Source organism: Pygocentrus nattereri, chromosome 4 (genome assembly GCF_015220715.1).
Source record: "Pygocentrus nattereri isolate fPygNat1 chromosome 4, fPygNat1.pri, whole genome shotgun sequence".
Taxonomy (NCBI): domain Eukaryota; kingdom Metazoa; phylum Chordata; class Actinopteri; order Characiformes; family Serrasalmidae; genus Pygocentrus; species Pygocentrus nattereri.
In genome coordinates this window covers 17,140,983-17,164,084 of record NC_051214.1, presented here as the reverse complement: position 1 = coordinate 17,164,084, position 23,102 = coordinate 17,140,983, and the positions used below count along the sequence as shown (strand labels likewise).

Below are 23,102 nucleotides of genomic sequence, written 5' to 3'. Positions count from 1 at the left end.
CATCACAGTTTGTGTAGTGATTCCTACTGTCAAGCCTTTTGATCACAGGACATGACAAATTAGAACTGGTGACTGATAATGTGTGTAACTCGTTAATGTTACATTCTGACAACTAGACTAAAGAAGTTCATTTGCTATAAGCCTATGAATATAGAAATTTCTGAACTTTATAAAAATCATGAATCCTCATTCCATTTTTAGGGCTGCTTTAGTCATTAGTTGTATAAATCTAACTCTAAGATGTGCTTGTCTGTCCCTGCACAGCAACCATAGATCATTAGGTCTTATTTAAATGAGGCCAGAGAACAGAACAACAGATACTGTTCAGGTTGGTCCAGCGGATAATATTGACCTACGTACAGCTGACTAAGAAGTATTGGATGGTATTGACAAAGCAGCTTTGCCTTTGGTCTAACGTACATCCTGCCTGGACTTTAGAGTTGGTGCAGACCTTCACTGATCCACGATAAGAGGCTTAAATTATAAAAGGTGCGAGACGGAGGAAAAGAATTAGTCTTTGTCTTTGTTTTGGAAGAGGACTCTTTTCTAAGAGGACTCTTCTCTTCATGGGGGACATGAAGCTCTGGCTGGTGCTTTTACTCGGCACCTGCACCTTCGCTCGTGAGTAACTCGTGCTCGTGTTTCACATGAATAAAAGTTTTACTCTCATTAGAATTTTTTTTTCCAAAACATTGTAAAAAAAAAAAAAAAATGCTTGTAGTCTCAAATATTAAAACTAAGCAAATATACCTCTGGATGAGTTAATAACTAAGAATAGTAATAAGTAGTTCAGTCATATTTTTATTACCAAAAAAATAAACTGGAATTTGTTGTTAAAACTCATCTCTCCAGAACAAGACACTGGAGACGCTGAGGAAAATCCCACATGCTACTGTAAGTTCCATTTCCCTCATACAACCTTCCCAGGAGGCCAGGTTTCAATGGAAAATACTTGATTTATCATAGCAGCATCATTACATTAGATACATGGTTCTGAAGCTACATAACAGCAGAATTTTTTACTGAAAGCATTGTTTGATTTTTACCCACTGCACTCACCATATCGCCAGAGTAATTTTGGCCTTTAATAAATGATAGAATTTTTCTGTTAAGAGCTGCTTAGTCAATAACATCCCAGTCAGTCAGTCAGTGTCAACTTTATAATACACTCTTCTAGACTAAATTAATGGTAGATATTAGTCCGTCCCTGGTTATAAATATTAGAATGAGTGAAATACTCTATTGTTTCATATTCATTTTCGTTGGAATGTAAATTTAAATAAGAATTTAAAGATTACAGTATTACAGTCTTTGCCTTATGTTTTATCATGTCATTGTCCACTCTCCAGTGGCCAGAAGATACAAGAGCTTTAGAAGATATGTGTATCAGTATGAAGCAGAGACCCAAAATAGTGTGAATACACCATTGTCCCTCAGGAGTGGCCCCAAAATCACCTGCAAGGTAATTCTAGCTAGAATTAAGCTTCACTTCTAGAACCGAAGTTGGGTAAACCACAGTGGCAAACCATCACCCAGCCTGCGCTTTTTCCTTCTTCTCCCCAAAGTTCTTAATTTTTACATAACAGATTTTTATGCGGTCGTCCTCTCCTGTACTCTGATTTCTTTGATGCCTCCCAGGTTGAGATCGATGTGCCTCGAGCATGTAGTTTCGTGCTGAACATGAGTGGGTGCTCCTTGAGTGAAGTGGTGGACATGGATGCTGAAGGCTTCCCCGTTTATGGCCCGGCAGCTGAGACCCAGGCTTTTCAGGCTGCCATGGAGAAGTAAGTGTCACAGAACAATAAAAGACTCCTGCTTTCTCAAGGAGTCTGTGGGAGTTGAAAAGTGTTCTCTGTAAAAGTGACAAAAATAATTTAACTATCAATTATTATTTGTTTATTTTATTTATTTACTTTATGACCTGATGTTGGCAACAGTAACAGTCTCTCGAGGTTATAACAGTTCTTTGCTCCTCTTTGTCCAGAAACACTCTGAAAGTCATGGTTGAGGGTAAGAACAGTGTACAACTATTTCCTGAGAAAGACGAGACCATTAACATCTTAAATATCAAGAGAGGTATTGTCTCTGCTTTACTGGTGCCTGACATGGAGATGGAGAAGAAAAAAAACATGGTAATTATTATATTTATTCTTTATTTCTGGAAATGTTATTGCTCTGAATATAAGGTGAAAACACCTCTTTGTATAAAAGCTGTGAGAAAAGATCTTGTTTTGAAATGCTTTGAATGTCTTAATGGCTCTCTGATACCCCCCCCCCCCCCCCCCTTTTCTGAGAAGGTCCTCCATACTGTCTTTATAATTACACTGTTATTACATCCTGTCTTCTATCTTGAATGTGTATCAAATTAGTAGCTGCAAAAAATGTTATTTATCTTATAATAATATGATTACCATAACTTATATATCATAATAGCTGTACTGATGATGATTTTTGACCCTAAACTTATCTTTTTTTAATCTTACAGGCGACTATCCATGGCACTTGTGTTACTGACCTCCGGGTTAACAATAGAGAGGACATTGCCACTGATGTCACTATTACCAGGGATTTGTCAGGCTGTGATGGGTTCAGTGCCCAGAGGGATTACGGCAGCCCCGTAGCTTTGATCTCTGGCATGGTAAGACAACTGCAGGTCTAAGTCTTGGTCTTGTGTCCATGGGAACCTTCAGTAATTTTAACTCTCAAAGTTAAACACAGCTTTAAGGAAGCAGAGCAGGTGGTGCGGAAATACCTAAATGAAAATGGGGAAACACACCCTGGAAACAAAGCCGCAGTGCTGACTCAATGCTGACTCAGCTGTGACTCCTGACAGAAAAGATACCAAAAATCAACACATTGATTATTTATGTGATCTTTGGATTTTGCTTTGTCTCCAGCACTATCCTCTGTCCAGGCTGATTAGCAGCACCCAGATCTGCAACTATCGGTTTGACAATCAGAAAAAGCATATGACCCTCGCGACCTGCACTGAGAAGCATGTTTACCTGCCCTTCTCTCACCGGTGAGACCATTAACTTTTTTTCGATTTCAGTGACAGTATAAGAGTTTTAAGTACCAGATCCCGTTTTTATTCATTTTCATTACTAATCCAGGAATGAGTATGGAATCTCCTCTATTGTGAAGCAGGTCCTCACTCTGCACGGGACCAACAAGATCAACGACAGAGTGTTTCACTACAGTATGCATTTTTTTCTGTTCCTACATAGAAACAGAAATGGTTTACATTCAGTGCAGTGCCAGGACGTATGTGTACATATGGATACATTTAACTTAAAACAGAAAAACCTCAGCATTAAACATTCATTTAACAAGTCAGTCAGTAAAGGACTGTTCAACAAAACATATTCTAAAATATAAAAATGAATATTCATTTATTTTTTTAAGAATTTAAATTTTTTTTAGCCCCTTTAAAATTTGTATCTGTATTGATCTTGGTTTTTCGTATTGGTCAGACATTTCCTTTAAAAAAATCCCTGTTTCTTTCATAGACAAAGCCAACCTGAAGAACCTCCCTATGGAAGCCACAGAAGAAAAGGCCCCTGTCCAAAGTACCGATGCTCTGCTCACTGTTTTCAAGGAACTACGAACCATACATCAAAATCAGCAGGGCCACCAGAGGGCTAGCATCTTCTACAAACTGGTCAGTGAACTCCGCCGCTTAGAGTCTGCTGTCCTCAAACAAGCCATCACTCAGATGGTGGAGGAGGACCAGTTCCTAACCTGGCAGAGCCTGATCCAGTGTGGTACTCCGGAGTGCAGCAGCACCATGCTCCAGATCCTCAGGGGCTTCTCCTCCGAAACCATTGAGATAGATGCCTCCATCTATGCTCTGGCAATGGTCCACAGGCCCTCAGACCGTCTTGTGAGGGACATTCTTGAGATGGCCAAGAACAAGCAGAGTAAGCCCATCATGTTTGCTCTGAGCAATGTTGTTAGAAAGTAAGTGATTCTTTTTATACTATTTCATGTCATGAAATGCAGTTTCAGTCTCACAACATTACAGACAAATATGTTCTTTTGTGGTTTTCTACCACAGCTGAATTATGGTCTTTATGATCGTTAGGGTATGTACACTATCTCACACTGAACAACCACCCATTGGCTAGTAAATACTACATTAATGAAATAAAGACAAGGAAATGGCAGGACTGGTTTCTGGCACAGGATCTACCCAGTGGTGTCCTCTACTGCACCGTAAAAACCTTCCTTAAAAAAATTAATTTGAAATGGAAAATATATGGGCAGTAGAAAAAAATTAAAATGTGCTGTTATAAAAATTGTGCAACACCTGAACATATCACCCCATTTACTGGCATTTCTCTTCCATTGATGGACGGGTTAGAGGGGGCTGTGCATCAACGGACAGACTACAGTCAGTACATTTAATCCTACAAAACTGTGTCTTTAGGGTAGATGTACCTGATAAAATGGCTAATGAGTGAGTTTTTCTGAATGCAGAACCTGTTGACAGAGAACAATTTACAGTAGTTTAAACATTATTGAGAACACAGTCAAACACCATCTGAAGGAGTGAAGTAGGAACAGGGTCAAGATCACATGTGGCTGAACTTAGTGTTTTTATAACTGTTGTAGCTCCTCATAGTTGATAACAGAGAAAGATGTCATTACTGATGTCGGCGGCTTATCAGGAACATTATAGGAGCTTGTCTGAGTCTGCGGAGCTTCACCCTGTCATATCAGGTCTCTTCACAGACTTTAGAAGGTAATTCATAATTAAACGCACCAGCAGACAAGTGAGGGTTAATTAGCTGGTCTATGGTGGAAAAGAGGATGTTGGTATTATTTGTGTATCTATTGATTACTCTGGAGAGGAATGACTGTCTGGATATTTTCAGAGAATTATTATAGACTGAGATCTGCTCTTTGAGAATATCAGAGTATACCTGCAGTCTAGTTTTCCTCCATCCATTTTTTAACAGTGCGCAAACCTTTCTTCTTTTTTACTGGAGCGAGAACTTCCAGGGTTTCCTGTAAACTAGCACTAAGATGGGAGACTAGATCATTACAGGATGGAGTCGTATCTGTATTCGCTGATTTTTTATAAACACATTTAAACTTCTCAGCTGTTTCTGAGTAACTTTCAGGCACTTTCTTCTTTACTTCTAAATTGAGAAATTATCTGATAGGAAAACATCATACTGACCAAACCAAAGTCCTATTAGGAGGGTCTCTTCACTCTGCGGCCTCTGTTTATCAGAGAATGAAGACCACAGCTGGCCAGTTCTCAGACAGATTTGATTTATTATATTTATATCTTGCTTTGTTTTTGTTTAATTCAGTTGGGCCAGAGTTATGAACAAGTGCAGCTGTAGTGCAGAATGTGCTTTGATGCAATTTGTGCCCAAAATGAACATTCGATTTACTAAAACTGCACGAAGTATTACACAAACTGCGCAACAGCACCAATGCTGTGAGCCTGTCTTCTCACACTCACACATCTGAGGCTGTGCAAGCAAAGATTTAATCCATTAATAGTTTGCTTTCATTTCTGTGGCTACTACAAGCTGAATATACATTTTTAAAGACATTTTAATTAAAATTAATGAATTAATTTAATGGTCAATAATAGTCATGTTCATCCTTACATTAGAAAAAGTTTGATTTATGATAATTCATTAGACTGGGAGGATATTCATTAGTCATAAATCCAGTGTTTTTTGTATTTACTATTTTATTCATTTTTGTATTTTGCATATTAGACAAACACTTTAAGATAAAATATATTCACACAAAAAAATGATGTATTTAATGTATTTATTACAAATGTTACATTATTAAACTATTACTATAAAAAACTGTTATTAATGTTACATTTTACAAGATATTCTGTTTATTCTTAAAAGTTTGACATCTAACAATGTTCAAAAAACAGGATTCATTAATATATGTTCAAAAGGCCATTTTAAATGGTGCAGCTTAAATAGACCTTTTTGGAGTAATACTTCTACTAGTAACAATAATAACAATAATAATAATAATAATAAAGTGACTGACATTCACTGTTTAATATAAAAGATTTCATGCTCAATAGATAATCAATAATTAATGCTTCAGTAAGTGAAGCTACTGTATCTATTGTAATTAATTATTCCTGGTGTGGTTTTTATACACAGTTAACATTTCAGCATTTAAGAAGCAATTAAAATAAATCATTGTTTATAATTATAAAACTGTTAATGAAATTTTGTGAAAAATTAATGTCAGTTTTTTCTTTAAAATCCATGACATGACCTGCCATGTCCTGTATAGTCAAACCAATAGGCTATGTATGTCCATTCCTGAACACCAGTGGCTGTGATCACTAAGTAAACAAGAATCACGACATACATACATTTTTTGGCAATTCACAGATTCATCAAACATTTTCCATCAATTCTCTAAATAAAATACGTTTCAGTTTCTCAGGCCGTTTTCACTGCTCTGTTTTTTTAATTGCCAGTGTCTGAAACTGTCTATGGTCACTGATCCAGTTTTTTGGATAAACATACTACTTTATTACACTTTCAGCTCAACTGCTCAGAAAAGGTGAAGCTACATATACTCATGCAAAGTGTTCTGTCCCACTGGCTGCCACACAACCCCACAGAATAATAGACCCACTCACATGCTTGACAGTTTGCAAGGTGTTCTTTTCATCAGTTGCTGCTCCTTTTCTCTATACCTTTAGTGCCGGTGGCCAAACTGTTAAATTACTGCTTCATCAGTTCACAGCACTTGTTTCCAAAATGCATTTATAGGTTATCAGGTTGTTTTGTACTTCAGATGTTGACTTTTCTAATGAGGCTGCAGGTCAGATTTCCTTTTGATGATTTTCCATGTAGATCATGTTTTTCAGCCACCACTGCACAGCAGAGTGGTACATTGTGTGTAACAGACCCCTGAATTGTTGTTGCTATTTGACATTTCTACCTCAAAACACCAGCACTTACACTTGACAGGAGGAGCTCTTACTGCGTGGAAATTTGATTAGTGTTGTGGTTGGAAATGTTGCAAATTGGAAATGTTGCCCAATTATTTATTTCTAAATCCTCCAGACATGTAATGAATCCTGAAGAATTTATAATGGTTTTCTATTGAAAGCCATCTCAGTCGTTTTGGATCTTCAGTTGTTTGCTCTGCTTTCCCACGTTGACAATGTAACTGACTGTCATTGTTTTACCTCATCAGGCATTTCCAGCAGACGGACAGCAAAGTCACTCCTGCAATTACAGCAGTACATAATTATGTATCTTCTATCCTGGGCCCTGACTGTGCTGGAGACAAGGAACTGACCTACTTGATCCTGAGGGTACAGATGTCTCACATTGAACACCGTCTCAAAGTCATCATAATTACCAAACTTAATCAAAAAAGTTTACAATCAATTTCTTTTGTATCCAGGTTGTTGGAAACATGGGAAAAGCCATGGAAGCTGCAAACCCAAACATTAAGAGTATCCTGCTGAAGTGCATGAGGCAGCCTGCCACCACTCTGTCTGTTCAAATAGCTGCCATTCAAGCTTTTAGATACATGTCTGTTACTGATGAGGTCAGACACTCCTTCACTAAAGCTATTCTCATCAGTCTTTAATAATTTCATCTCATGGCTCCCTAGATCATTGTTTTTTTTTTTCAGGTCCGTCTCAACATCCAGAGGGTTGCACAGTACAGTAAGGGTGCTGTGCAAAAGAGACTCGCTGCTTACCTCCTTCTGATGAGAAACCCTGAGGTTAGCGATCTTGAGCTTGTTAAGAAGATCTTGAAGCAAGAACAGAACATGCAAGTCAGATCCTTCGTTTCATCTCACATCTACAACATTGTTCAGTCCAAGGATCAGGAGACCCAAAAGTATGTATCTCATTGTACACAGTTTAAAAGATTCATCAGGATCTAATTAAAAACATGTTCTCTCAGTGTTTTCCTTAATTTTAAGATTCTTTCCTTTATCTTCTCAGGTTGGCTGAGAAAATTATTGAAGTAATGCAGGACAAAGAGGTGATTAATCTCTTGGGCTACACTAAACTTTCCGGTAATTACAAGATTGAGGCTTACATGCCAAAATTTACAGAAACAGGGACCAACATGCAAGGAAACATCATTTTTGATCCCAGCAGTCAGCTGCCCAAAGAGGTTATGCTTGAGACAACTTTGAAAGTTTTTGGATACAGCTTTGACGTTTGGGAGGTGGGAGCCTTTTCCTTATTGTTTTTCACGTTCGGGTTTGCTGTAGAACTGTTCTTAGATAAAGCTCTTCATTGTTTTTTGTCAGTTTGGTATGGAAGGCAAGGGATTTGATCCATCCATTGAGGCGATCTTTGGAAAGAATGGCTTTTTTCCTGATACCATCTCCAAAGCAATGTACTGGGTTGGGGACAAGATGCCAAACCCGCTGAATGAAGTTCTGCAGCAGTGGATGGAGCCCCTGAGAACAAATAAAACCAAGCGACAGGTATTCACACAACCTCTGGATTCAATCGCAGAGATAATGGTTATAGTTATGATTAGTTATGATTTACTTTAAACACACCATTATTATGACAGTGTCTCCCATCTCCTTGACAGGTTTCTGAGGACATCTTAAAAGAAACTGTGTACAATTTTAACAAGCTTGTCAAGGACCTGAGAGATCATGAATCCCCAGAAGCAATGGCCTATCTGAGGATCATGGGAGCTGAGCTTGGATATATAAAGGGCAATGGTGATCTGTCGGCTTTTGCTAGCAGGATGGTCACATACTATAATAGCATCAAGCTCACACCCTCTAAGGTTTGTTTACATTTCCATACAAACACACACACCCACACCCACCCACACACACATGCACATGCACACACACACACACACACAGATTCACACATTAGTTACAAAACATCTCTTTATTCTGATTTTGATATAAGGCAATGTTGGTTTTCTTGTTGTCTTGTTGAAGAAGCTCTCCCTGCTCTATTATCTGAACGTAGATTATGATGGAACTGATGTCTGGCAAACAAAACATCTTTGCCCACTACATTTTCATGGACAACCAGTTCCACCTGCCCACTGCTTCTGGCCTCCCCCTCAGGTTCACACTGTCTGGAACTTTTACTCCCAGTCTTAAGGGAGGATTGCATATGGAGCAAAGCACGGTACATAAATCAGGCAATTACCACAATCAAAACAAACACTGAACAATTCCTAATAATTTATGTACATTTCCAAGACAGTAATGTATTGGCAGCATCTTTACCATATTGTTGTATGAGGTGAAATCTGCAATGTCATTTAAAAAAACTAATAACATTCCTGCATCATCCTCATCTTCATAGCGTGACTTGACCTTCTCACCCTCCATGGGGGTTGAGTTTGTGACTCGTATGGGTGTTCATGTACCCAAATTTGTTGCCTCTGCTGTGGAGATGCACACCAACTTCTACCATGAGAGCTCTCTCAATGCTAAAATTTCTATGGCTCATGGCCAGATCAAGCTGACCATACCTGCACCTAAAGGTACCACTCAGCTTCTCAGCGCAAGGTTAGTTATTTGCTGTAAACTCATTATGCATTTCATCAGTATTACTAATGTCTTTGTCAATCATTTCAAGTCTTTATCAAATCTACTGATGGTGTAAAATACAAAGTATGAAGCCTCATTACCAGGGTCACTTTTTCATAAACAGTAACTGGCTGCTAGTGCTGAGCTCCCAGAAGATCACCCAGCTGCCCGGTGTAGGCATTAAGACAGGCTCAGTGAAGTGCAGTCCACTTTTCACTGGGGTCAAATACTGCACAACTGTCCGCTACACCGCTGCACGTTCAAATGAAGCTGCTCCCTACTTCCCTCTGAATGGAGAGACAAAGTAAGGATACCTTATTATTATTATTATTATTATTATTATTATTATTATTATTATTATTATTATACATAGGCACCTCTCATACATTGCTTTTTAACAGTCTGTTGTGATTGCTTGTTACATTTGACTGAAATGTCATCAAATCATATTGCTTTTAAACAACAACAATAAACAAAGAGAATCTATAATTTAAAAAATATATTTTTCCTGTCACAACTTTACATCTCTGCACATCTAATACAGGTGAAGTGCAGTCTGTATACAGTCAGCCAGTTTCATGTTGCTTTACTGTAGCCGACTGAGACTAATAATCAAGAGATGTTTAGTGTTTAAAATGAGGTAAACTAAGAAGGCACTGTCTGCTTTTTATCTACCACAGGCTGTAGTTCTGCCCTGGACTGAAAGGACTAATAATGTAGCGTAGTTTGTTATCAATAGCTAGCTATAGTTGGTTTAGCACAGGCATGGCAAACCGGGCATGTCAAAGTGCCGCGGGTATGAATTTGGTTCCTGAAGGTCTTGCTATTTAGCTGATGAGCTGAGGTCTGCAGGGTTTTGGCTCATGAGGACTGGAGCTTCAAATACTGTGCTTATGTCTGTGGCACCTACAGATGTCTTACTAGGGTTTCCGCTATTGAGCTCTGTGTTTACCGGTTGGTCCTGCCAACTGGACGTTAAAATGTCCAGTTTAGTCTCACTCTTCAGGCACTTAATTAGTTGAAGCAGATAAAGTTCCTTTCTATTCTTGTCATTTCACTTCTCCCTAAATGCCTCAAACAGAATCACTCATCTGTTTTAGAGAGATAGAGATCTTGGTGTGTAAATGGCAACAAACATATATAGCTTGTCAAATGCCACCTTTACAGTGTGAGTGTAAGTTGATGTTTTAACATTCAGAAAATCAGCCAATTCAGCTAAGCACATTTTCAGAGTCTACAGTGAAATGCACTGTACAGAATATGCAGATTATATTTTTCAGTTGTTCAGTTTCTCATATACACTTGCTTCTCTCTTTTATCCATGAACTGAAAGGAAAATAATGATACACCACAATGATATTGAAATGCATGTAATGATACCCAAATTTTTATTGCTGTTGTTCATGAACAGTTTTATATAAAATCTTATACTAATTAATACAGTGACAATATTGTTATGATGCTGCATTATAATTCACTGTTTCTGGTACCAGAGATTAAGAGATTAATAGTTAAGATTTATTAGTTTGGTTTCTTTGCATATTTTAATAGTAATTTGAAGTGTTCAAGGTAAGAATGTGATGCATGTATTTATGACCATTTAATGCCACATTACTAATGTAGCATATCTTTAATGCTAATAAAGTTATAAAACACTTTCATATGATATGATGGGTCAGGTGGTATGAACATTCGCCCCCTTCCAAAGTTGAAATAAAACCCACACCATTGTTATAATCCATCAATTCTGTAACGTGTGATGTTCCCTTAGAATTGCAGTTGACATCCGTCCCACTGATGCAGTTACTGAGTATATGGCTACTTTTAGCTACGAGCTCTTAAATGAGGGAATCGATGGCCGCCAGAAGTCTGATAGTCTCAGAATGATCCTGAGAAGTGATGGTAAATACACTTTAAAACACTTATTTGAAGCCATAATGTATATCAGATGAGATTGGTTTGGCATTTGTGGACTACTTTCCTAAAAATACTGTTGTTTTGATAAACAATGTCCACTGTCTGATTAGGTCCTAACCCTGTTGAGGCCACCGCTGCTGTTAAATACAACAGGAATAAAAACGTCCTCACCACAAGCATCAACATCCCTGATTGTGATGTTGAGGCTGGGATAAGAGTTGGAATCACCGATAGCAGCGCTAAAGGAAAGAAACTCACAATTGACATCTCCAACAAGAACATTCCTCAGGTGTCTCTGGTAGGATGTGCCAGGTAAGCGAAGGCTGGGGTGATATTATTATTAAATTATGCCTGAATATACATTACCTTCTAAAATTACTGAGACAGAGAAGACAAAAGTTTTGCTTGAGCAGAGAAAAATGAAAAATCAATCAAAAACAGACCCATACTTACCTGATAGAGGTGATACCACGATCACGAAGGTGGTTCACCCAGGGCAATGCTCGGCCATTGTACTTCGGTTGTGCTGACCTTTGCGAATTCCCCAAATGCGGGAATCTCGACTGCATAATTTCTGGTGGTGAGAGACTGCATTTGTGCTCTCTCCTGAAATTCTTTGGGGGAAGTCATGGGCTGGAGTTTAGGGAACCAGCCTTGTGACCGGAAGGTTGCTGGTTTAATCCCCTGAGACGACAGTATCAGTGCCAGAAATGCAGAACAGTTAAACTGCATTTGATGATTAAAAACATCCAAAGCTGTAAAGAAACCAGTTCAAACAAATATAACAAACTAAAATCATCAGTAAAGTAGGAGGAATCTACCTTGAACAAATGTCTTCGGTGCCTGAATCCCACAGTATGCTTTGTTCAGAAATTATCATGCCTATTTATCACAGGCAAAATGTAGAAGTTCAGAACACACTGCAGCTTTGATTTTAAATAGCTGAAAAAGCCAATGTTGTATTATCCCCCTTTATGTTTCACCTTAAAACTGAAATGTCCAACTGAAAAGTACTGAAATGCATTTTATGTGAAGATTTGAAATTGATAAGCATTTAAATATGAATTATGAAAGTTATGGCTTATGCCATTTATCACTTTTGATGATGTTACTATGGCCAGATGTAGATGCAGATGTGGAAATATACAGCATTTTTTATACTTTTTTTGTGTAAATTTTCTAAAAACAAAGATTGTGCTGCTGAGGTAACTAAGGAATTTTCATCAAAAGAAGACAAAGGAAGTTGCCAGTGTCCAAATTTACAGTGCCTTGCCAAATGATTCATTTAAAGTTATTATAGCATGTAGAAGCTTAGCATGGTACAGCTTTATAAACTACTGATCAGCTTAGAGAGAGAGCAGGCCAATAAATAGCTTCACCACACAAGCTCAATTCTGGCTCACTGAAGTGCCACTGATACAACATTTGAGTGAAACACTCTGAGGCAGTGAATCTGAGGCAGTGAATGATCTTAGAATAGAATGCCTTTATTGTCACTATACACAGTACAATGAGATTAAGAGCAACTCCATCTCAGTGCAAACACACAATGTAAACAAATGACACGGAATAGAATGGGGAGGGGTTGTGCACAGTTCTATGCGTTTGTATATATATATATGTATATGAAATAAATATAGAAACAAAATAAAAACTATGTTTTTTACAAGATATAAATATGGGGATATTTACAGCTGTATTGTATGTACAATAAATATTGCACATTGCTAAGTATTGCACATATTCCTGTATAATGTACATACATGTACAGTATGATTGCACATTTCCGTATGCAGAGTATTGCACAGTAGCTGGTAATGGAGTCTGGGAATAGACTGGTATGTAGGTGGTGATGGAAGTCTGGGGATAGACTATCAGTGCATCTGTGAGTTGAGAAGTGTTATTGCTTTTGGGAAAAAACTGTACTTAAGTCTGTTTGTCCTTGATCTGATGCATCTGTACCGCCTTCCTGAGGGCAACAGGTCAAACAGTACAGATCCGGGGTGCGAGCTGTCCATTGTGATGCGTTTCGCTCTGCTGACGCAGCGGGAGGTGTAGATGTCCATCAGGGATTGGAGAGGGCAGCCAATAATCTTCTGTGCTGTCTTTACTACCCTCTGAAGCCTCTCCCTGTCTGCCATGGTGCAGCTGCCGTACCACACTGTGATGCAGTACGTCAGCAGGCTCTCGATGGAAGAGCGGTAGAAGGTCAGCAGCAGGTTGGAATCCAGGTTGTGCTTCCTGAGGACTCTCAGGAAGTGTAGTCGCTGCTGAGCCTTCTTGATGACGGCTGTGATGTTGTCTGTCCAGGTGATGTTGGTAGAGATTTGGACTCCAAGGAACCGGAAGGTGCGGACCCTCTCCACACACTCGCCGTTGATGGACAGGGGGTCTGGGTCAGTGCTGTGCTTCCTGAAGTCAACGATGATCTCTTTTGTTTTCTTGGTGTTCAGAGCCAGGTTATTCTCTGAACACCAAGCTGCCAACTTCAGGACCTCCTTCCTGTAGGCTGTCTCGTCTCCTTCTGAGATCTTGTTCAATGATACAGTCCTTGGTAGCATCAGAGGTTAATGTTAGCTTAGTAAGCAGATTCATGCTCTACCACACAGGTTTGATATCCACAAATTTAGAGCATAAAGGCTCAAATCATGCGTAAAGTTGAGCGATTGGTGCTCGGATTGGAGTGACACAAAGGTGGAATGAAGCCCATCCTGTGGTGTGTGTTGGGTTAGCTGGCTAAGCTAGAGCTAGCATAATCAAGTCTACTTTGCTTTTCACTCTTTTAATTTCTAGCAGTTCTTCAGATTATGGTTTAACATTTAAAGTGTGAAGATTTTAAGATTTTGCAAGTTTCGTTCCTGGTGGTGAACGGAAGTGGTTTTGGAATGAGAGACAAGGGGCAAATTGACGTGGAACATAGTAAAAGACACTGCAGGTATAGGTCTCATGTTTTTTCCACTGGAAATTGCATTTTTTCATTAGATTTAGTGAATATTTGAATGTCAGAATTAATTTTGACTCCAAACAATCCTGTTCTATATTTCTAGGGAGATTGAACAAGGGTTAGGATTAAATGAATGCCTAGATCAGTAACTGGTGCACTTTAAAATAGCTAAATTCACTGATTAGAAATGGTGTCTGGATACTTTTAGACACATAATGTAGTTTGGTAGATCATCTCAAATGAAGACTGTAGGACACATACACTATATTGCCAAAATTATTCAGTCGCCTGGCTTCACACGCATATGAACTTGAGCGACATCCCATTCTTAATCCATAGGGATAAATATGATGTCGGCCCACCCTTTGCAGCTATAACAGCTTCAACTCTTCTGGGAAGGCTATCCACAAGGGTTAGGAGTGTGTTTATGGGAATTTTTGACTGTTCTTCCAGAAGAGCATCTGTGAGGTCAGATGCTAATGTAGGACGAGAAGGCCTGGCTCACAGTCTCTGCTCTAATTCATCCCAAAGGTGTTCTATTGGGTTGAGGTCAGGACTCTGTGCAGGCCAGTCAAGTTCTTCCACACCAAACTCACTTATCCATGTCTTTATGGACCTTGCTTTGTGCACTGGTGATGTTGGAACAGGAAGGGGCCGTCCCCAAACTTTTCCCACAAAGTTGGAAGCATGAAATTGTCCAAAATCTCTTGGTGCTGAAGTATTAAGAGTTCCTTTCACTGGAACTAAGGGGCCGAGCCCAACTCCTGAAAAAACAACCCCACACTATAATCCCCCCTCCACCAAACTTTACACTTAGCACAATGCAGTCAGACAAATACCGTTCTCCTGGCGACTGCCAAACCCAGAATCGTCCATCAGATTACCAGACGGAGAAGCATGATTGGTCACTCCAGAGACCACGTCTCCACTGCTCTAGAGTCCAGTGGTGGTGCTTTACACCACTGCGTTTCATGCTTTGCATTGCGCTTGCTGATGTAAGGTTTGGATGCAGCTGCTCGGCCATGGAAACCCAATCCATGAAGCTCTCTATGCTGTTCTTGAGCTGATCTGAAGGCCAATCGGAAGTTTGGAGGTCTGTAGTGAATGACTGCAGAAAGTTGTCAACCTCTGCACACTATGCACCTCAGCATCCGCTGACCCCGCTCTGTCATTTTACGTGGCCGACCACTTCATGGCTGAGTTTCTGTCATTCCCAATCACTTCCACTTTGTTATAATACCACTGACAGTTGACTGTGGAATATTTAGTAGTGAGGAAATTTCACGACTGGACTTGTTGCACAGGTTTCTCTCAAAACTTCTATCTTTTCAAAAACGCACTGCATTTGTTGATGTAAGCAGTTGAATTTGTGTATGTGGCACCTTAAAGAGACATTTATGTTCACAACAGGCTTGAGGAAAAGAAGGATGGGCTACTGCAAGCCCAGGTGATTGTTCCTTCACTGAAGACTGAGGCGGCTCTCACTGCCACCATAATGCGCACTGAGGATCTCACCTTGGAGCTCAAGAGTAACATCACAGTCCTAGAGACCAGCTCTATCCAGAGCATAGTCTTCAAATATGGTATTTGAACTATTATCAATTGTGATCTTCCATTTAGTTGTACTGGAACCAGTTATTAATTCTGTCTAAAATACTGTTTGCAGCTGATGATGAGGTGGAGGTTCAGCTGAACTCTGACATGGACTCAAAAATCCAGAACTTCATGCTGAACACACAGCATCTCCAGAGCACACTGCAGTGGCATTTTCAGGAAATTATGCATCAGAGAATTGCCCAGACTGATATAAATCTACATCACATTTATTCAAAATCTATTGAGGTAAACTTGCTAAAATGGCATTTCTGCTTTGTGCTTTATGGGAATCATTTATTGTATGTATTGTATTGTATTTTTACGGTGTCGGTCCAACTTACTGAATTGTTCCAAATCAGTACAACCTGCTGTATTTTCAACATTCCCTCTGCGTTTTTTTTTTTGTGACTAAATGTGATCACAGGCTAGCAGGATTTGGATGGACAAGATATCTGCTGATGTTCCCTTCATTCAGACAGTAAAGAACAACATGCCAGACCTGGTTATGCCTGCTTTGCCTGAAAAACTGTACCTGAACACGTAAGATATTTTTTTTCTTTCATACTAATTATTGTTATTACATTATCTATTTATAGTTAATTAATTAATAGTAATAAATGACATTTATTATTATTATTATTAAATTCTGAACTTTTTTTCTTGTCTAGTGTTTTTGTTTCTATAATTTTCTAATGTTCTCTTTTTCCTGATTGGATTTGTTCATTTGTTGTGAAGCATGTTAGGATATATGTTAATGTATGAAAGATGCTAAATGCAGTTTATTAGTAATGTTTTATATCAGCATCATTTCTCTACACTCAGATGAATGAAAACATCCAAACATCCAACAGCCATAATGTTTGTCCTGTTTGTTAATTTTATTACATTTGTTTTATTCTTAGAGAGAGCACGTTCAAATACCAGTTCAACAAGGACCATATCACTACCACAATTTCCTTGCCTCTGGGTGGAACGACATCTGAAGACCTGAGAATCCCTCATGCAATGGCCACCCCAGACCTGTCCATGCCACAGATTGGTCTGACAGTATCCTCCAAACAGTTCAGGCTACCTACGTTCTCCATTCCTTCCAGTTATGACTTTACATTGCCACTTCTGGGAATGGCACAAATGTCTACCAAGATCAGTACCAACTTCTACAACTTTGAGGCCATGATCTCTGGTGGTAACAACACTGTTGAGGGACCAAGTTACATTGCCAACTACAAGTTCATTGCTAACAGTTCAATGGAAATACTGTCCTATCGAGTTGAAGGTAAGTAACACATGAATGTAGCACTAGTGGTCGTTTACCAGCACAATGTTCTAGCAGAATAGTACTAAGAAATGCACTTCTTACGTATTAAGAAATCTTATACATTCATGCCTTTTCCTCCCATGCAGGAACTGCCCATATCGCTGATGTCCCTGAGGACGCTTTAAAGATCACCTTCAATTCTTCCTTAAGCCACAAGCTCATTGATGCGCATTTTAGCCTGTTAGACTCAGTCACTGTTATGAGAGATGCAGTAAAGGGTACTGGAAATTACAAAATGCAAGTCTTCAGCCCTCTTGGTATGAAAATGTCCATGGTGTATACTTCACAGACTACTCTATATTCTGACATCACTGGAGAAGGCAACATGGAAGGACATCTGACAGTAGGCCCAGTGTCTGCTAGCGCTAGCCTCACACAGTTCTTTGTCTTGCAGCCCAGCATTAGAGAAGCAAGGGCGGAGTCCTCATTTAGAGTAAGTTCATCTATTGTTCAAATCTGTAATAAGATAAAGGCTGCAGTTACCAGTGAAGAGCTGTCGTTTGAATCCAACACCAACATCAACAATGATCCACTCAAGCATACAACAAAGTTTAACATTGATTTCAAGAAGGCTCATTTTACCTTCAAGTCAGATGTAACCAAAGCAGACAAGCGAATGATTCGCAACCAAGTAGACTTCTCTGCCACCATGGAGGAAGCAAGCATCAGGGTCGAATCCCAGGTTGATCACAGTACAAATCATGCCTATTCTCTGATTGCTGGATCACTGAACACAAGGCAACTGGAACTCAATGAAGATGTTACCATTAACTTTAATTCCATTCATGGCTCCCACAAAGGCACTCTGTCCCTTACTAAGGATGGTCTCACCACAAGCTGTACCACCATTGCCCAAGTCAGCCCAGTTACTCTAGAGAATGTTTTCCATGGTGACATTGGTACATCTGGGGCTTCACTGTCTCTAACCACACAGGCCACAATGCAGGAACACAATGCTGAGCTTAAGGTTGAAGGCAGATTGACAAGCACTGAGCTATACCTGAACAGCATGTACATAGGAGACGTCTTCAATTCCAGTGCAAAGAATACGGTAACTTTCAGGTTGACGGATGAAGACCTGAACTTCACTAATAATTTGATTGCATCTCTTCAGGACATCAAGTTAGAAAATGCCCACTCTCTGACTCTTTCTGCCAGCGCTCTGGCTATTCACTCTGAGGCTGATAACTTCTTGAATAATAACAACTTCTACAAACACAAGATTGCAGTTGATGTTTCCAGCTTTACTGCATCTCTGCAAGTTAATGGTGACTTGAAAATTCTTGGAGCACACTTTATCAATGATGCACAGGTCAAAGCAGAGCCTCATAAAATCGAATTAACTGGAACTCTGAAGAGAGCCTTTGCTGAGGAGGAACTGAGGCACACTTATGAAATAAGGTATGCTGACCTAGCAGTCACAACAAAATGCAGCACCACCGGAAAATTTCTGGGCACTCAAATGACTCAATCCTTTGAGGCAGAGATCATAGGATTATCCCTGAAGCTTAACAATGAATTTTATTTAAAATCTCCTTCACTCTATCCTGTAAGCAACATCTTTGCTGTGGTTGAGTCGTTCCTTTTCTCAGATGGGGAGCTGGATGTGTACAGAAAGCACAGTGGACAGATGAAAGGAAAGCTTCTTGTGAGTGTACAGCCTCTGTCTTTCTCTCTTGAGCATGAATGTAAGGCCTCAACCTCTCACCAACTTGGCAATGGCAACTCTATTGAAACCATCTTCCTGAATGAGATTACTGGAGCTTTTGCTCTTGAGAGACAAAGTTTTAATGTCAAGATGCGATCCAAACTCAATGAACATGCCTTTGACCAAGTCCTGGAGTTCTACAACACACTCGAGAATCTTGGGTTTGAATTAAGAGGCACGGTGCTCACTAACCTTTTGAATAAAGTAAATAAAGACCAAGAAGAATTTTCCATTTTTGGGGGTTTACAATATGAGAAGAACAGTGATAGCCATTTCATTTCATTGCCCTTCACTGAGAACTTGCCTAAACTCAGGGAGCAAATCAAAACTTCATTGTATTCTCTGAAGGACCACTGCATCAAACTGCTTCAGGACAGCAATGGTAAATATAATGTTGGAGCTAATATTAGATCCAGAGCAAGTGAGCTTAAACAAATATTTGAAAGCTTTGATGTAAATGTGTTTTTTGAGGATGTAGAGAATGCCATACTTTTCATTGAAGTGGAAAAGTATGTAAATAAGCTCTCTACTGTTGTGTCCTCTGAAGAAATCACAAAAAGTTATATATTTGTCAGAGAAATGATTGAAACCGTGGCCAAAAAGAATTACATCAGCAGTAAGATAAACGAAATCTATGCTAAAGTTGAAGAAATTGTGGCAGAGTATGGAATTGAACCTTTGGTGGAGAAAAGTGTGGATAATGCTGTGGAGCTTATGAAAAAATATAACTTAAAAGAAACAATGCAGCTGGCTATTAGCCATCTGAAATCAGTTAACATCAAACCTCTGTTTGACCAGTGTTCCAGGCATGTGAACGAACTCGCCCAACAACTTGACTCACTTGACTTCAGACATATGACTGATGAACTGAGTGACTATGTAGATAGATTCCTTCAGAAACTTACATCTTTTGACACCTTTGCTGATGAAGCAAGAGAGAAAGTCCTTGAAATGACCAGGGTTCTCTGCTTTGGAAAGCTCTATAGTGAATTTGAGATCAACTCACCAGATCACAAAATGAAGACCACTGCTCGCCTAGAGAACTCTACGAATTCTGAGACGTCACAGTTCATAGCCATTCTGAACTCTCAGTTTGACACTCCCATTGGTCCTTTGGCTTACTCTTTTAATTCTGCTGCTCAGTTTGTTGTGCCTAAAATTAGACATATTTCTATTCTTGCAACAGTGAGTGTCCATCACATGGCTTTCTCCTTTGACCATCAGGGATCACTGGCCGTCCACGACGTATCTTCTCAGGCCTCCTCTAAGACCACAGTCAAGGCGACCACTGAGCTTTATACTGCTGAGCTTGTGAACAGTGTAGCATTTGCTGTAAAGAGTGGATTTTCTGGAACTATGGACACGTCCTACGAGCATAACCTAAATATGCCACTGGCTAATATGTTCAGTGAGGCTGCCTTGACTCAGAAATCTACTGTCCAGATGAAAGTTGACATTATCACTCTGGCCCTTAAACATGAAGGAAGAGGGAAATGCTCTCTCTTTGACTATTTACATGAAGGAACTCACAAGAGTGACATGGAGTTTGTGATGGACATACAGTCAACCAAACTCATGTTCAGTGGTGATACTGATAGCAACCTTTTAAAGATGAAGCAGAACCTAAATATTGAGTCTGGTCATTTTAGATACTTCACCATCACTGCCCATGTTCAGACAGACACTCCATTCATAAAGAGAAGTGTGGCTGTTATGAAAGGGCAGATTCAAATACAGGATCCTAAAATTGAGCTGACTGTCTCACACAATGCTGAATTGGTTGATAAAATTGATGGTATTATGTACAACTCACTTAACATCAAGGCTGTGCCTTTTGAGATTGCTTTTGACACCAAGAACAAGAACAACATAAAGCTAGTTCTTCCTTTCAAGTTGTATGGAATGGTTGATCTTCAGAATGACTTGATATTTAACCTGAACGCTACAGCTCAGCAGGCTAGCTGGACAGGACTTGCACGGTTCAATCAATACAAGTACTCCCATTACATCAACATGGTTAATGTTGAGAAAGAAATTCAAGTCATTGCCTCAGTAAATGGTGAGGCCAATCTTGACATCTTAACATTGCCCATTGAAATCCCTGAATTGATGGTGCCCTTCATCAGGTTAAAGACACCACCCATACATAGCATTTCACTGTGGGAAGACACAGGTCTGAGGAAAATACTGATCTCACCTCATCAGCTCTTTGATATGGATACAAAATGGAAGTACATTAAGAGCCCTAAAGTGGTTGCTCTTGATATAAACATGGAGCAGTTGTTTAATGCTGTTAATAGGAACACCAGAGTGCTTTGCAAAAATCTGCTGATAGCAGCTGAAACCCTTTCCACCATCTTTAATCATACCAGGGCTTTGAGTCAGTTGGCTCTGATAAAGATTACTCTTCCTAAGATACCAAAGACCATCAGGATTCCTGCCATGGGTGACCTGATCTATGAGTTTTCTGTTAAGACCACTATAATAACCCTGAACACCAAAGTTTCCATCTTGAATCAAGATGATATTGTGACACAGTTTGAAGCTCAATCTACCTCAGAGTTTGATGTTTTCAATGCCACACTCACTGGTGCCACCATATTCAACAGGGATCGAATGAAACTGACCACAAAGATGTCTCTGGTACATATGAATCTTGAATGCATTCACAATGGTCTTCTTGTCCTGAGCACAGATATCTCTGAGTCATCTATTGGAAATGTTGCTAAAGTTAAGTTGCCAAATGTGAATGTAGACCTTTACCAGAAAGTAACTGGAACCGTTGAGGAAGGCATTTCCATTTCTGCTTCCACGCCATCAGCTGGACTAATTGGTCTACAGCTGAAAAGTAAAAGCCCCTCATATATTATTGGAAGACTCTACAGTAGATATCTGGTAAGACACTAGCAGTTTGTATTTTTGGATGTCTTTGTCACTTTTTACCATGTTACTTTCACTCACAGCTTTGATTTACATTCTGTCTTGTGTCACAGTCTGATTTCCAGAATGACGTGGACATCCTGAAAGTTACAATAATACTTGTGGATTCAGAGAAACTGAACTTCCAGACTCAGTGGAATATGGAGGTTCCCATTGAGATGCTTTGTGAGCTTAAGGAGCGAGTGTCTGCTGTTATATATTCACTTGATCTAACGAACCATATGGATACGATTTCCACTGAACTTGATAAAGTGTACAGCAGAGTTGAGAGTACGATTGCCCACATTAAGGATGAAGGCAAGGTTATGTACAGGCGAGCAACTGAAAAGCAAATGAAAGACTAATTTGGAACTTGACTATGTGCACAGAAATCTGAAGATGCATGCTCATTCAAAATGTCTTCTAAAAAACAATGTTATTAATAAAGAGCTTGCCCCTCCCCCGACCCCACAGTCTCTACTCTACTCAATTTTCATAGTGAGGATTTGATTGCATTCTGCCACAGGAGCATTAGTAAGGTCAAGTACCTGAATCCACCAATTAGAAGGGGTGTCTGGATACTTTTGGATGTACGGTGTATTTCCACTTGATAGACAAATGTATTGTATCTTATTTAAAAACAATGAAAAAGTATAAATAAACACCATTTGGGCTGCAGAAAGTGTTGTACTTTTTATTCTTAACAAATTTAATAATAATAATAATAATAATAATAAATCTTGCAGTACAATTTTAGCTTTACTTTCATTAGCTTTACTTTCATGCTTACATTTTCAGTTCTGTAAAGTACATTTGTTTAGATTACAGTTCAGCAGTCAAAGTGGTAAAGCATCAGTCCTGGTCTTTATTACAAGACCACCAATATCCATGTTCTTGTCACCAGAAGGGCATTTCTGAAAAAAATATATTTTAATGTGCCACAGGGTTCAGAAAGAGCCTTTTCCATCGTCAGATTTTGACTCTCAGTGAGGTAATCAGGGTTCAGAGGCAGGGCAGTAGGCATCCCACCCAGTCCACAATCAGGGGCGGGATTTTCAAAATACGGTAACTTGCATCACGAGTGATCTTTCAGGGAGGTTCACAGACAAATAGACACATACATACACAGGGCACACACACACTTAGCT

At 39.4% G+C, this 23,102-nt stretch overlaps 1 protein-coding gene and 1 non-coding gene across 2 annotated transcripts; both read left to right on the top strand.

Annotated features, from left to right (window-relative positions):
- Nucleotides 1–566: 566 nt before the first annotated feature.
- LOC108429310 (apolipoprotein B-100-like) lies at nt 567–22,565 on the top strand. Its single transcript, XM_037537895.1, has 27 exons — nt 567–621; nt 853–894; nt 1,350–1,462; nt 1,639–1,784; nt 1,985–2,132; nt 2,486–2,638; nt 2,898–3,022; nt 3,114–3,199; nt 3,510–3,960; nt 7,210–7,330; nt 7,423–7,569; nt 7,657–7,868; nt 7,976–8,204; nt 8,290–8,469; nt 8,583–8,786; nt 8,981–9,145; nt 9,326–9,531; nt 9,677–9,856; nt 11,324–11,454; nt 11,580–11,781; nt 15,824–15,996; nt 16,080–16,255; nt 16,434–16,549; nt 16,912–17,285; nt 17,414–21,930; nt 22,029–22,303; nt 22,484–22,565. Exons 1-27 carry the CDS (start codon nt 567–569, stop codon nt 22,563–22,565), a joined length of 9,009 nt encoding a protein of 3,002 aa, XP_037393792.1.
- LOC119263338 lies at nt 11,915–12,078 on the top strand. Its single transcript, XR_005130254.1, has one exon. It is a non-coding gene; the product is annotated as a U1 spliceosomal RNA (small nuclear RNA).
- Nucleotides 22,566–23,102: the final 537 nt, after the last annotated feature.